Source organism: Salminus brasiliensis, chromosome 7 (assembly GCF_030463535.1).
Source record: "Salminus brasiliensis chromosome 7, fSalBra1.hap2, whole genome shotgun sequence".
Taxonomy (NCBI): domain Eukaryota; kingdom Metazoa; phylum Chordata; class Actinopteri; order Characiformes; family Bryconidae; genus Salminus; species Salminus brasiliensis.
The window spans coordinates 6,879,655-6,892,080 of NC_132884.1; the positions used below are offsets into that span (position 1 = coordinate 6,879,655).

The 12,426-nt window shown below is 40.3% G+C and overlaps 1 protein-coding gene across 1 annotated transcript; it reads right to left on the minus strand.

The window, feature by feature from the left end:
- Positions 1–352: 352 nt before the first annotated feature.
- Positions 353–8,424, minus strand: notum2 (notum pectinacetylesterase 2). The gene is made up of 12 exons (XM_072682878.1): positions 8,368–8,424; positions 7,867–8,200; positions 7,275–7,327; positions 6,129–6,224; positions 5,957–6,017; positions 5,766–5,842; positions 5,277–5,376; positions 4,494–4,682; positions 4,284–4,384; positions 1,855–2,002; positions 1,715–1,762; positions 353–1,051 (listed from the first exon to the last, which is right to left on the minus strand). The coding sequence occupies exons 2-12, from the start codon at positions 8,178–8,180 to the stop codon at positions 745–747; spliced, it is 1,494 nt and encodes a 497-aa protein (XP_072538979.1). The 5' UTR covers positions 8,181–8,200; positions 8,368–8,424; the 3' UTR covers positions 353–744.
- Positions 8,425–12,426: the final 4,002 nt, after the last annotated feature.

The window sequence follows — 12,426 nt, forward strand, 5'->3', positions numbered from 1 at the left end:
GATCAGGAAAAGCATTCAACTGTACAGGAATCCAGCCCTCCACACCAGAATTGCCCACCCCAGTATATAGTGTGTACAGAGTGTTAAACAGTATTGCTTGTAGCTGTGTATCTGAAACACACTGTGACTTTGTTTCTTTGACATATTAGCATTCTATCCTGTTTGGAAAGATGCTTACTTAGGTGGAAGACTACGTTTTTCTGAATTACAGATATTGTTTTTTCACAGTACAGTTAATAATGACTGTATTACTGGTTTGTAGTTAATGTCAAGACTTGACAGGAGAGCTAGCATGCTACATCATTCAGTCATGTAGACTAAAATAACCAAACTTTTGCCTCTGTTGACAAGGTATGTCCTGCATGAAGCAATGTTGTAGAAAGAGAAAACAGTTCTGGCTAAATATACATAAAAGAAGACTCCTCAGTCCACTCTCCTTGTTGGAGATAACCTATCATTAGTTGTGGATTAACTGTGACTAGCTACACATACTCTCATAACTCATGCTTCACTTAAGAGCCTCAGGCCAAACCCAAAACCCACTCCCTATTGGACACACAGGCTTGTGAGGACAGGCGGTCGGCACAGATACACACCCACCTGTCAAACATCTCAATTCCATTTGCAACACAACAGAACGCTGGGTGGCTGTAGGGGGCGCCACCGAGCAATCACTACAGTATAGGTAAAGTGGTTTTATTTCTTTTTGACAATGAGAACTCGTCATCATCACTTGCTAACTCTTTAGCCGCCATTGCTAATCATGCCGGTGGAGGTGCTACTGTCCCGCTGGGTGTCCAAGCCCAGCTTTTGCAGGTCCAAGCCCATGCTGGCAAGCACCTGGAGGAGGGTCATCTCTTGCTGTGTGGCCTGGTCGATCAGTGCAGGACAGGTGGGGTTGCACTGGGGCCACTGGCAGGTGTCTATGAGGTGGAAGGGGCAGCCTTTCAGGGCGGTTTTGCTGTTCTTGTTGGCCTCTTGAAGGCTTCTGTCCCAGCACTGCAGGGCACGGGACAGGGACGTGCCCTTCACTTGGAAATCCATCCAGTTACTGAAACAGAAACAAAACTGGGCTTGAATGACCAGAAAGGACCAAACAAATGGAGTGCCTTCATTCATGTTCCTGTAGCTCAGCTGGTATAGTTTTAATAGTATAAGCCCCTTGAGGAACTTTTGGAGGTTCTGTGGAGGAACCTCTTTGTGCTTTAAGGAGCCTTTAAGAAAAGACCTTTAGAAGAAAAAGGTTCCTTGAAGGCTCCTCCTTAACTTGAACAACCCCTACAAATTCCTCAAGAAACTTATAGTTACCAAAGTCATGGATTTACAGACAAGTTAAACTGTAAAAGAAAACAATGTGAAGAGAAAGAAAAATATATTATTATTTGTTTATTCTATAAAAATCCATTAAACTGCTATGAAAGTCCTCAGAATTGTCACTGAAAGTCATCTGTCCTCTAAAACTATTTATAGCATGTGCATGACTTTGATTTTATGCTCATAACACGAAACAAAATCATGAGGTTGCTTTCTAACCCCCGCAACACCTATATGCTCCATTACCTTGCCCTGCACGACTGGGTGCAGAGAGAGGCCTCCTGGTTAGATGTGTGAAAGTGTGAAGTGGCATTCTGGTGACACCTAGAATGCAGCATGATGGACGAGTGTTCCAAAACAGCAGCATGAGCTCACTGCGTAAGGGCTAGGGTGTCCTTACCTTTTGGTGATCAATGTGTGAGACAGGCAGGAGGGGGCGAACACAGCCCTGAAAAAAAAGACATATAGCACAAAGCTTGTAGCACATGCTGGAGGGAGGGCTTTGAACATAGACTCCTGTACTTATCTAAAAGCACTCACGTAACATCCTTGAGGGAGTTCTTCAGCTCTTTTCCCAGGTTCTGCATGTAGGTCCACTGCTGCTCAGAAAGGGACTGCCCCCCCATATAAATGTTCTCGACACGCAACTGTTCCTCATCAAAGAGCCATTGTACCACAAACAGAGGCGCTGCAAGAGAGTACAAGAGCTTCCTCAGTCAGTATATAGTCCATTGTGTGTATAGTCTTTAACGTGTGTTGTGTAGTGCTTACTTGCCTTAATGGTCTGTGTTAAGTGTGCAGTGTAACTGCCTGTTTACTGTGCTTATGACAATAAAACTCTTAAACCTCGAAATGTTTGTAGATGCCTGCTTCTCCACCATTGCTTTTTCAATCAAGGGAAATAATAGGGAGTTTGATTTCTCCCATTGCTGCAGTAACAGTAACAGCCTACTGCAAAGACCTTACACTACATTTTGGAACATAAATCTGAGTACTTGATGGCATTCGACCGTGACAGTATACGTTAGGTCAGGAAACGATAATGGATGATTACTTATAGATCAAAATTACCACTCACACCTTTCCCAGAGGTGCTGGCTGGAGCTCCAAGCTGGGCATGCGCAACTAAATGCCTGTCAGTAATAGTCACTCATACTCATAATAAAACACACATTTTATGCTATTTATTTATTTATTTTGGACTCAAATATAAAAGTTCAACATAAGGCAAGGTGTGCTTATTTGGACAGACAGTGTTTTTATACATTTTTTCTTCTTATTATTTTTTGATGCTTTATTTATTTTTGCTTTTTTCCCCCAAGTAGCTGGTTCATTTAATTCACAATCTACACTTATCTACAATAATAAAATAATATCTGGACTTGAGTGCATTAATTAAATCTCTCTCTCTCTCTCTCTCTCTCTCTCTCTCTCTCTCTCTCTCTCTCTCTCTCTCTTTCTCTCTCTCTCTCTCTCTTTAAAAAAGTCTGAGTCTTTATTTAATACAGAACAATTAGACATAACTGGTAATATCAATAGAGTAGAGTATCAATAGAGTAAAAAGCATTTTCCTTTTCTCTCATTGTTTTAACGGCTTGTTCTCACGTCGTCTGATTGGTTGTATTGTAGCGTACAACACCACTAGCCTGAGAGAAACTTGAGATTAAAAATCTCGGTAAGTGAAATTGTACGAACTACAGTTAATTTCTAGAAACATATACTGTGCAATGATATAATAAAACATAGCACTGTGCAGGTATTTGGCTTAGAGAAGTAGCTACAATTCTGCCTTTAAATTAGCTAATTAGTGTTAGCAAACAAGTGTGAAATATTTTTGTTGGGTGGCTAACCGAGTTAGTGATTTCTGAAACCCTGCTTTTGAAAAAATGCAAAACGAGAAATGGAAGGTAGCTCTTTCTTAAAGGCAAATAGTAATGAAATGAGCCCAAAAATATGTATTTTGGTGGTTGGTTGGTGTGGTGTTGTTAATTGGTAACAACACTGCCCTCCCCATAGCAGTCTAGGGGTTAAATTAGTCTAGGGGTTAACTAGCTAAATAGACCTTGGGCAAGACTCCTAACACTATACTCTCCTACCTGTGTATTCAGTCTATACAATATTTCTTCAAATGTTTGTGAACAACCCTTCTAATGAATGTATTTAGCTACTTTAAGTTGCTAAATACAGTCATTAGAACACAGATGTGCAAATACACATTCTTGCCAAAAGAATAGGACTGCATGAAGCAGGTAAACATAAACCTGTTGGCACTATGCTGAATGCCAGGTGTGGGATAGGGGGTGTACCAACCCCCCCTAGCATTGTCTGTGGGGTGATCACCTTACACCTGTGTATGTGTTTCTAAATCTGCTTATGTATTTCCACCTAGAATTTAGTGGAGGAACTACATGGTTTTGTGACTAGGGGCTGAAGCTGTGGTTCACACAAAGAGCTGTATATAGAATAGAGAACCCATAATTGAGGGACTTGTACAAGACTTTAGAAATGACATTTTTGGCCAAACCTAGTTAGCAAACGCTATCAAACCAACTAATGTTATGGTGGTGGTAGCTAGAGCAGTAGCTAGCTGTAAAACTGAGAGTATCTTGACATCTATTTGACCATTTATTTTGTTTTGTGTGAAGCTCCAGATGAGCTGTCTGTGAATTTAATGTATACTGAGTGGTAAACTGTAAATAAAATTATAGCTTGTCTAAGGTTGTTTCATACTAGAATTTGTATGTTGGTGCTCATGACTCTGTCCTTCCTTAGAGCACTCTTGGTAGGTTCTAACCACTGCATACTGGGAACACCCTGTAAGATCTGCCGGTTTGGAGATGCTTTGACCTTGAAAAGCTTTTCCATTTTCTGCTTTAAGAATGGATTTGAATGTTATGGATGCTCTGTGTTTACCTAATGCCTTTAGTTCTGGTACTGTATGAAAAGAAAATGTATGTGAAAGAACTCACTGCTTAAGAAGGAAAATAGTTTGTGTCCAAAAAAGCATTGCCACTCCTCGCCTCTTTTGTAGTGTTGCTTACACTTCTCTGGAATAACTCCATTCCATAATCTGAAAGAAAGTGTAGATCTTCTGAACCATGGTATGCCTTGAAGATAGCATTGTGTAACATGGTCTAGATGCAGCGTTCAAAGTGAATGTCATGGCCAATGCATCTTACCGGATCCCTTTCTTAATAGCATCAACAGGAGAGCAAGAGACGCTGTCTGGACAGTCTGGGGCCTTTTGCTGCTTGCTCTCTAGAAACCATCCGGAATCAACCAGGCCTCGGACCTGCGTGTCTGCCCCCAGCTGCTCCAACTGACTGGCCACCTTCTCGATGTTAAGTAGCACACCTGTTCCACCGGCACTGTAGGTAAGGAAGAACTGCTCAATTTGATCACTTTCTGACTTCCTGGAAACATAGCTGGAACACATCCCAGCTGACACAGAACATGGATAAGATGCAGACTTTGGTGTAATAAGACTCTTATGTATATCTGCATGAATGATTGCATGTTCTTTTTTGGCGCTTGCAACAGACCATCTAAACATGCCAGTAACCCTAGAAGAATCTTTAGAACTCTGCCTCTCTTCATGGCAGGACATACATAGATATTATGTCATTGTCCATAGCATCACAAGCTGGGGTATACATCTTTATGGTAGACAACAGGATGAGCTACAAATAGTGCGGTATAAAGGCGGTAGTGTAGTCAAACTGTGCAAGCAAGTGACTGGTCCATACATGGGGATAGGGTTTCAACCCTCTGACCTAATGCCTCTGCTTCTATTGTTTCTTGTTATTAGATCTAAATGCATCTTGACAGCTATAATGAGTCACTTTGCCTTTCCATCTTAAGGCAACCCAGTCCCATTTAAAAAATATGAGAAGACTTATGCATCATTCTCCTTTCATATCTTAATGAATGAAATTATTCGAAGGCCCTTAGCAAGCGCTTACCTGGTTCCAGCTAACATCACAACCTTGGCCTGTTTTAGTCCTTTTGATGCAAGGTCTTTGATCATCTCCCGAATGATTACAGATCCCATAAAGGAGTATTCTGGAACACATAACAGACACACTGAGCTTAAATAATGTTATAATCTTGGATCTTTTTAATTAAATGTAAGACTTGTCACAAAGGACACAGCGTTCACTAGGACAGGCAATATATTAGTACGCTGTTTTACTCATCAATTTAGTCATGTCTGATTTCACCTTGTTAGGTTTCCCCCTAACACAAGCTCCACTAGGCTAACAGGATGCAGGGTTGGGTTGTAGGTTGTACAGGAGGGCAAAATGCAGAGAGAAATCTACATTTTTAAAAATAACCAGAAATTTGTGGATGGAGCCTCAGGGAGATCAGCTATGCTCTGTTGGACTCTTGACCACAGATGTCTCTGCACCCCGAATCATTGCACTTTGTAAATAAATAAAACACTGATTCACCTGTTTCTTTCCCCTGTTTGGCCTTTGCTGCTGGCTTGTTGCCGCTCCACACATCACTGGAGCAGTAGGGGACGAACCTGGTCATAAATCGCACACGAAATACAGTCAGGTGTAAAAAAATAAAATAAAATAAGGAATGTGCTGAGTCACTCACTTCCTGGCTTTCCCACTTTTGCAAAGGAGGAACTTACACAATGTTGGCATTATACCAGTGAGGATTTTCATCAGCTTGGGCAGAGAGAACTCCACTCCCTAGAAAACATCAGAGCACAAAGCATTTAGCTTCACACTCAGAAAGACAGGCCGTGAGCTTGGCCAGTGTTAGCACAACAGAAGATGCTATTTTGGTTGACAGGAGCCTACCTTTGCGTGTCTGTGGCCAGTCAGATGAGCTCATGAGGCGTGGGATATTTTTATATCTTGAATCGCAGGTCTCTTTGTTGTAGCAGCACCAACCACCTAAAAATAATTCACTAATATTAGCCGGACATCCGGTTTGAATAGGATAGCCCTGTTAGGCTTGTGTTCAGGCTTTCAAAGTATGGACCACCTGCATCGGCTGCACAGTAAAACCAGCAACACCGGGCATGGCAGGTGTGGGAATGTGTAAGTGTTAACTCTTACATTGCTAAGGTAACTCTTAGAGCACAAACTAAATTAGAGAATATGAATTAGCACTTACGAGTAAGTAATTAACACAGATTTAACTCTGAAATGACTTTACAAATTACATTATTCTTGTGAATCCAACAGTGCTCTCACATTCTAGGAATTAATTCAACACTGTACATTAGGGACGTCCAGCAATCTCTGCTCTGCCATAACAACTAAGCCTGGTTAACTGCTGAATCATCTGACTGGGCAGGAAAGCCATTAAGCTGAGAATTTGGCTTTCCAGGACATGCATTGCCAGCATTTAGGTCATGCTGTTTTCCCCTTCTGAGTCCTGCTTGTTTTGTCCATTATGAACATTGTAGGATGTAGAAATGACACTTTTATTCTATGGTATAACTAGCTTTATGAAGTTATTTCAAATTCCTGTAGAAACAAGTGTAACACCCAAAATAGACCTAAATACAATACAAAGCTAAAGCACATATTTCTCACTGTATTTAAACTAAAGGTCTCCATAACTCTAAGGCTATTCTATAGTACAACTAGCTTTTCCAAAAAAAATACATAAAAATAAGTGAAAGAGCATTCCTTATCCAGTACAGTTACTTGTTCCCAGTCAGAAACATAACTGTACAGGATCTCAGCAGGGTTTCCTCCTTGTATTATTGTCTTGGCAGAGTTAATCCAGCTGCATGGCAGGTTGCTTTTCTTGCCCGGTGGTGACACCATAAATCTAATGTCTAAATACAAATGAAGTGACACGGTGTGACTCGTTCCAAAAAAGCAAAAAGAGTATGCGTCTAAGGAGATGACCACCAGTCAAAATAACGCTGAGCAGCGCATTTAAGCCTGCTGACTCTCCTTGACAGAATTAACTTTGTTTTAAATACTCACCCTCCAAAAATATCAGCCACCTCTTGCTTCCTTTGAACTCCTTTAGGTAAAACCTGTGGACCACAAGCAAATATAGATGGGTTACGAATGGGTGACATACAGAGAACACAGCCATATCAGGACATTTTGTAAATGACTTCTGCCTTTTGTCATTAGACAAGTGTAAATCAATTACAATCTGAGATTAAAATGAATTACTAACTAATTAATTCAGTGTTTAATTCTACTGAGTTGAATGGCTGTTAATTAAGCTCTGCAAATCTATTTGTTCCAGACTGTTCTCCTTTACATACATTTCATTGCTGTTTCATGTAATCTATAATAGTTATAAATTGGCCAGTTATTAGATAATTGGCCAGAATATTTCAATAAAATAATGAAAAGATCATGACTAGATTTAATTTCTTATTAGGAAATAATATTTTATATTATATTTTATATTTTTTAAATTAATAACTAAATCTTAATCCTTAAATTTAGGCTAAGGGGTTCATCAAGTCAGTCCAGTTCCCTTACATTTTAACAATATGAGTTATAAAGAAGCTTAATCTTGAGATTAAGATTTCATGATTTCATGATGTTATCGTCTCACCCTGCTGCGGTGCCATCATTGCACATAGCTGGCGTGTTCCTGAGGAAGTGCAGTTTCATTTCTTCAGCTGGCTTGTTCGTGGATGCTCCCTGCTGGGTCCCTCCACGAGCCGCGGCGTTGGCGTCTTTGCTGGAGCTGGCTGCAGCTCCTGGTCCAGGGTTCGAGTCCTCGTCTGGGGTGTGCTGGGCAGCTTCAGCAGCTTGGGTGCTGCTGGCTTTCTTTGCTGGTTTGCCACTCGGCTTGGCATTGCGGTTGTTTTGACAAGAAATGCCGCCCAGCACAACCAGGAATATCACATGACACAGAATCCGCATATCAAATCTATCAGGACCTCCTTGAAAAAAGATGAATTAATAACCGAATAACTAAGATATAATGCTTGGGTTCCTTTTCAGCTCACTAAATTTATTTCTCACTACCCAATACTAAACAACAATGAAGGATTATAAAACACCAAAAATAGTGTTATCAGTGCACAGGTTTACAGCAAAGGGAACATACCTCTTGGAAGCAACCGGTCCTGGTCACCTTGATCCCTGGAGGAATCTTCTCTACAGTGGACCACCTCGGGCGCGACGGGAAAGGCAGTTCCTGAATTGGTGTTTTTTGAAGCGTCCTGAGTTGATCTTGGACTATGGATGTGTTCAGTGCTAGGCTTTATAGTGCCACCATATGGATTGCATTTCCCAGCATCCCCTTTGAGCCAATGCCAGTACAGGGCTGTAACAGATGACACACCAAGGCTGGATGTCTGATGCCGAGGAGAAAAGATAACAGGCAGTCTACCAACTATATTTCAAAGACTACCCCTCCCCACCTAACCGGGTCCCACAACAACCCCTCCCTCACTAAAAGCTTAGCCGGCTTTGATTTAAACACCTACATGGCTGAAATACCTGCACAGCCCATCAGATACATGGTATGCACCAGGTCAGTGGGGCAAACTTCTCCTGCTTGCTCCAGCGAGAAACAGCAGTGCCTAGCTGAGCACTTAAACGGCAAGAAGGTTTATAGACTGGTGATCAGTAGGTAATAAGTTGGCTGGGTGTCTGTCTGTTGTTTTTATGCTTGGGTTTGGTGATGCAAGGTAGAACCATATCGTCATGTGTCTTTACAGGTTCTGCCAAAGACTACCAGTTAATCAGCAGGGACAAACTAAAGACCCTCTAAACCAATGAAGCACTAACCACTGAAGTATCACAGAATACAGAATTTCTCATTGTTATCTTTCTTAAGACCCAGAGTCTTAGGAAAGTCTTATTTCTGACCTGCATATAGCATTATGAACCAGCACACTGCCGCAAAACCCAATACAAACAACTAGTTGAGTCTAATTTCTAATTAACATCCTCCAGATCTCCAGGTCCTACAGATTAGTGTTCATGCATAACCTGAAATGTAAGCATGTCTTAAACACAAGTATAAATTTGAATGAAAATACACTTTCTAACAATGAAAATATTTTTTGTTAGATCTCATGCAGCATTTTTTCAAATGAATATTCTATTAATTACATTCTCACAAGTCATTTATCACTGGCATGAAACACAAGAACCAATGTATATTTTACCTTAGGCTGAATAGCACAGGTTGGAGCTGGCTTCAGAACGAGGAGTTTGACGTCGGGGAGGAGTATTTGAAACTGATCTAGGATAGCTTTAAGCTGACGTAGTGATCAGCGAAAGACATCACGGGTCTGGCCTCTAAAATTCTCATCAATGAAATGTACACCAACCTAACATGTCAATCAAGACATTAATGAGCGCCTAGCGCTGAGGCATGCTTAGTGGAGCGAACACGCATGCACAAAAGGACATGGAGGGGAGGTCACCACATACACAGTGCTCTTCCACACAAGCCAACAGTTTCATTTTAAAACACAGTATAATGCTTATAGAGCAGAGTACAGAGCTATTCGTTCGACACTGAAAACCAAAAGTGGGCCTGAATCGACTTGTCTGATAAATGAATCTTTCTTGGCCTGGATTTTCCCAGTAAAGAATGGGAGAACTGTCGATTTTTAACACTTTTTAACCACACTTCATAGCAGAAGTCACTGTTTGGTGACTATGGTTTAATCTACAGGTCAAAGTACAGTGATTTATTTAGACGATTGCCCATCTAATTTCAAGCATTACAATACTTGATTCATGTTCATAAAAAAGAAAAGAGTCTGCACCCTTGTACGAGCAAAATAAATTCCACATGGACCAATGAGGTAGACCATGTGTCAGATTGATGTTTATTTCTGAGCTTTTACAGGAACCACTTTTAGACTCGAGTTATTTTGAAGTGTTATTGCGTTTCGCAATTTATATTTTTACCTATCTGGGCACTTTAAAGTGTTGCCAGAAAATATTTCACATACGTGAAAATATTTCAGTAAAGAAATGTCTAAACAAGTCATTCGGTGACATTGCTTTTTAAATTTGATCTACTGAGCTTAAAAAGCTTTTCATTCTTTTGCTATTCAAAAGCATGCAAGCCTCCTTCTGCCTTCCCAGAATCACTGCAACAATCTGTTAAGCAGACCTCAAAATGCTTAAAAAACGGAGAAAAGAGTGGTGTAAATCCTTCATACTTTTTTTTTTCAAAACAAGCCAGAATGTTTAGAAAAAAAGGTTTAGATGGCATTGCTGGTCTTTTATGTCTTTGATATCTGCTTCAACAGATTTTTGCAGAAGCTGGCAAGACATGGCAGCTCTTCGAATCGAATCTGCAGGGCTGAACCTGCAACACCCACACGTTCACAGCTCCAGGATGACACAGACAGGCCAGATGCCCTTGATGCTTCATTTGGTCAAAGGCAATGACAATGACAAAAGCCTTACTTATACAGGGCACATCGAGCGGTTCAAAGAGGGACCATTTTACAGTATTTTACAGTAAGTTACAAACAGAGTCAAATAAAGGGGCAGTTCTGGAGAATCTTCAGTTGTTCTGGAGTTGTTCACTAGGAATTAGATGCCTAAACTGGGTAATGCCTCTAAAAGCAATGTTACAAAATTCAGTTATGAAATGGAAATGTGTATGTTTTGTATAGGTTTTGGCCTTAAACATGCTTAAAATGCCTATACAGAGGGCAATATAGTAATGGTAGCACTGACATTATGCAAACTTTACATCTCAGGAATCACTTCTGACTTTAAAGCTCCAGTCAGGCTTTAGAAGTCATGATATGTGATTGTTTCTCAGAGTAAACTGTTTATGGAGGTGACACCTAGGATTGCAACTGTATGAGATTTTAACCGTATGATAGCCATCTCATATATCACAGTATATCACATATATCAAAATATCACAGTACACAGTATTTCACAATTCTTCTTCTGCTTCATATTATTGGTATTATAGTCAGATAAAATGACCTTTAAATGAATTTAAAATGCTTTACTAGAGATACAATGTTTTTAGCTATTTTATAATAGAAGTATATGTAAAAAGTCTTACTTTTAAAATAAATAAACAAACAAGTAAATAAATTAAAAAAGTTGCAAAAGAGTTTTTTTTTTTTTTTAACTATTTCGTATCTAATAAAGATTCTTTACTTTATTAATCGATTGACTGGTTTACAAATCCCTGAAAATATTATCTGTTGCATTTTTGAAAAAACGGTATTAAGCACATGTACACGTTTTGACAACCATCAATTTTCACACCGTAGTAAACCTAAAACTGTTATATCACTGCAACTCAAATTATAGTAATTTGGTTATAAGAGACTACAGTGATAAAAGGCAACTTTTTAATGCAGTGCACCTGACCTCTGAAAAACAGCTACAGCGTTTCAGACATGCAAACAAAGTTATGTTTATGTGTATGCTAACTCTACATAGCATTCTGAATGATTATTTAACTGGTGGGAGAATAACTCTCTTTAGTTTGGAATGTGCCTTCTAGTATGCCTCCCCAAGGTCATGTGCTGACACCGAAGGGCCGGGTGGTAGCACTTGACAAGCACTTTGTCTACGGTGTTGTGTACAAGTGTCATCACCACACTAGAACCTAAAGGCAGGCAGCGCATTTCTCAGATGACACCCATCAAAGCGTGGCATGCTGCTGGGAATCGTAATACATTGGATTTTCAGCACTCCATAATGCGAGAAGGTCGAGATCAACAAAGCATAATACTTAGGACGCAAACCTCCACATTTGCACACCTGACGCATGACAAGGCTGTTTAATGCATGAGGATCAGTTGGAACAGTTGGTTGAAATTTGCAGTGTAAAGGTTAGCATAATCGGAAAATCTATGATAGTTATAGTTGTCGACAGTGCTCAACTGCAGCCATTATGAGAGAATATAAATGCAGCGGATAAGATGACTTGCCTGTTTACACACCAGCTGCGATAAGAGGCATGATGATGTTCACTGAGAGGGATTGCATGGCTAAGGACGTCAATCTTCAGGAGCTGACATCCAAAGCTTTGGAGGACTGGTGCAAAGCACAAGATGGCCACAAAAGAGGACTAACAGGTGGCTTGGCTGCTTAGGGCCAAGCCATAGTCAGGCATTATGGTGGTTGACATGCTAACCTTCTGTTAACTGTCAAGCAGTCA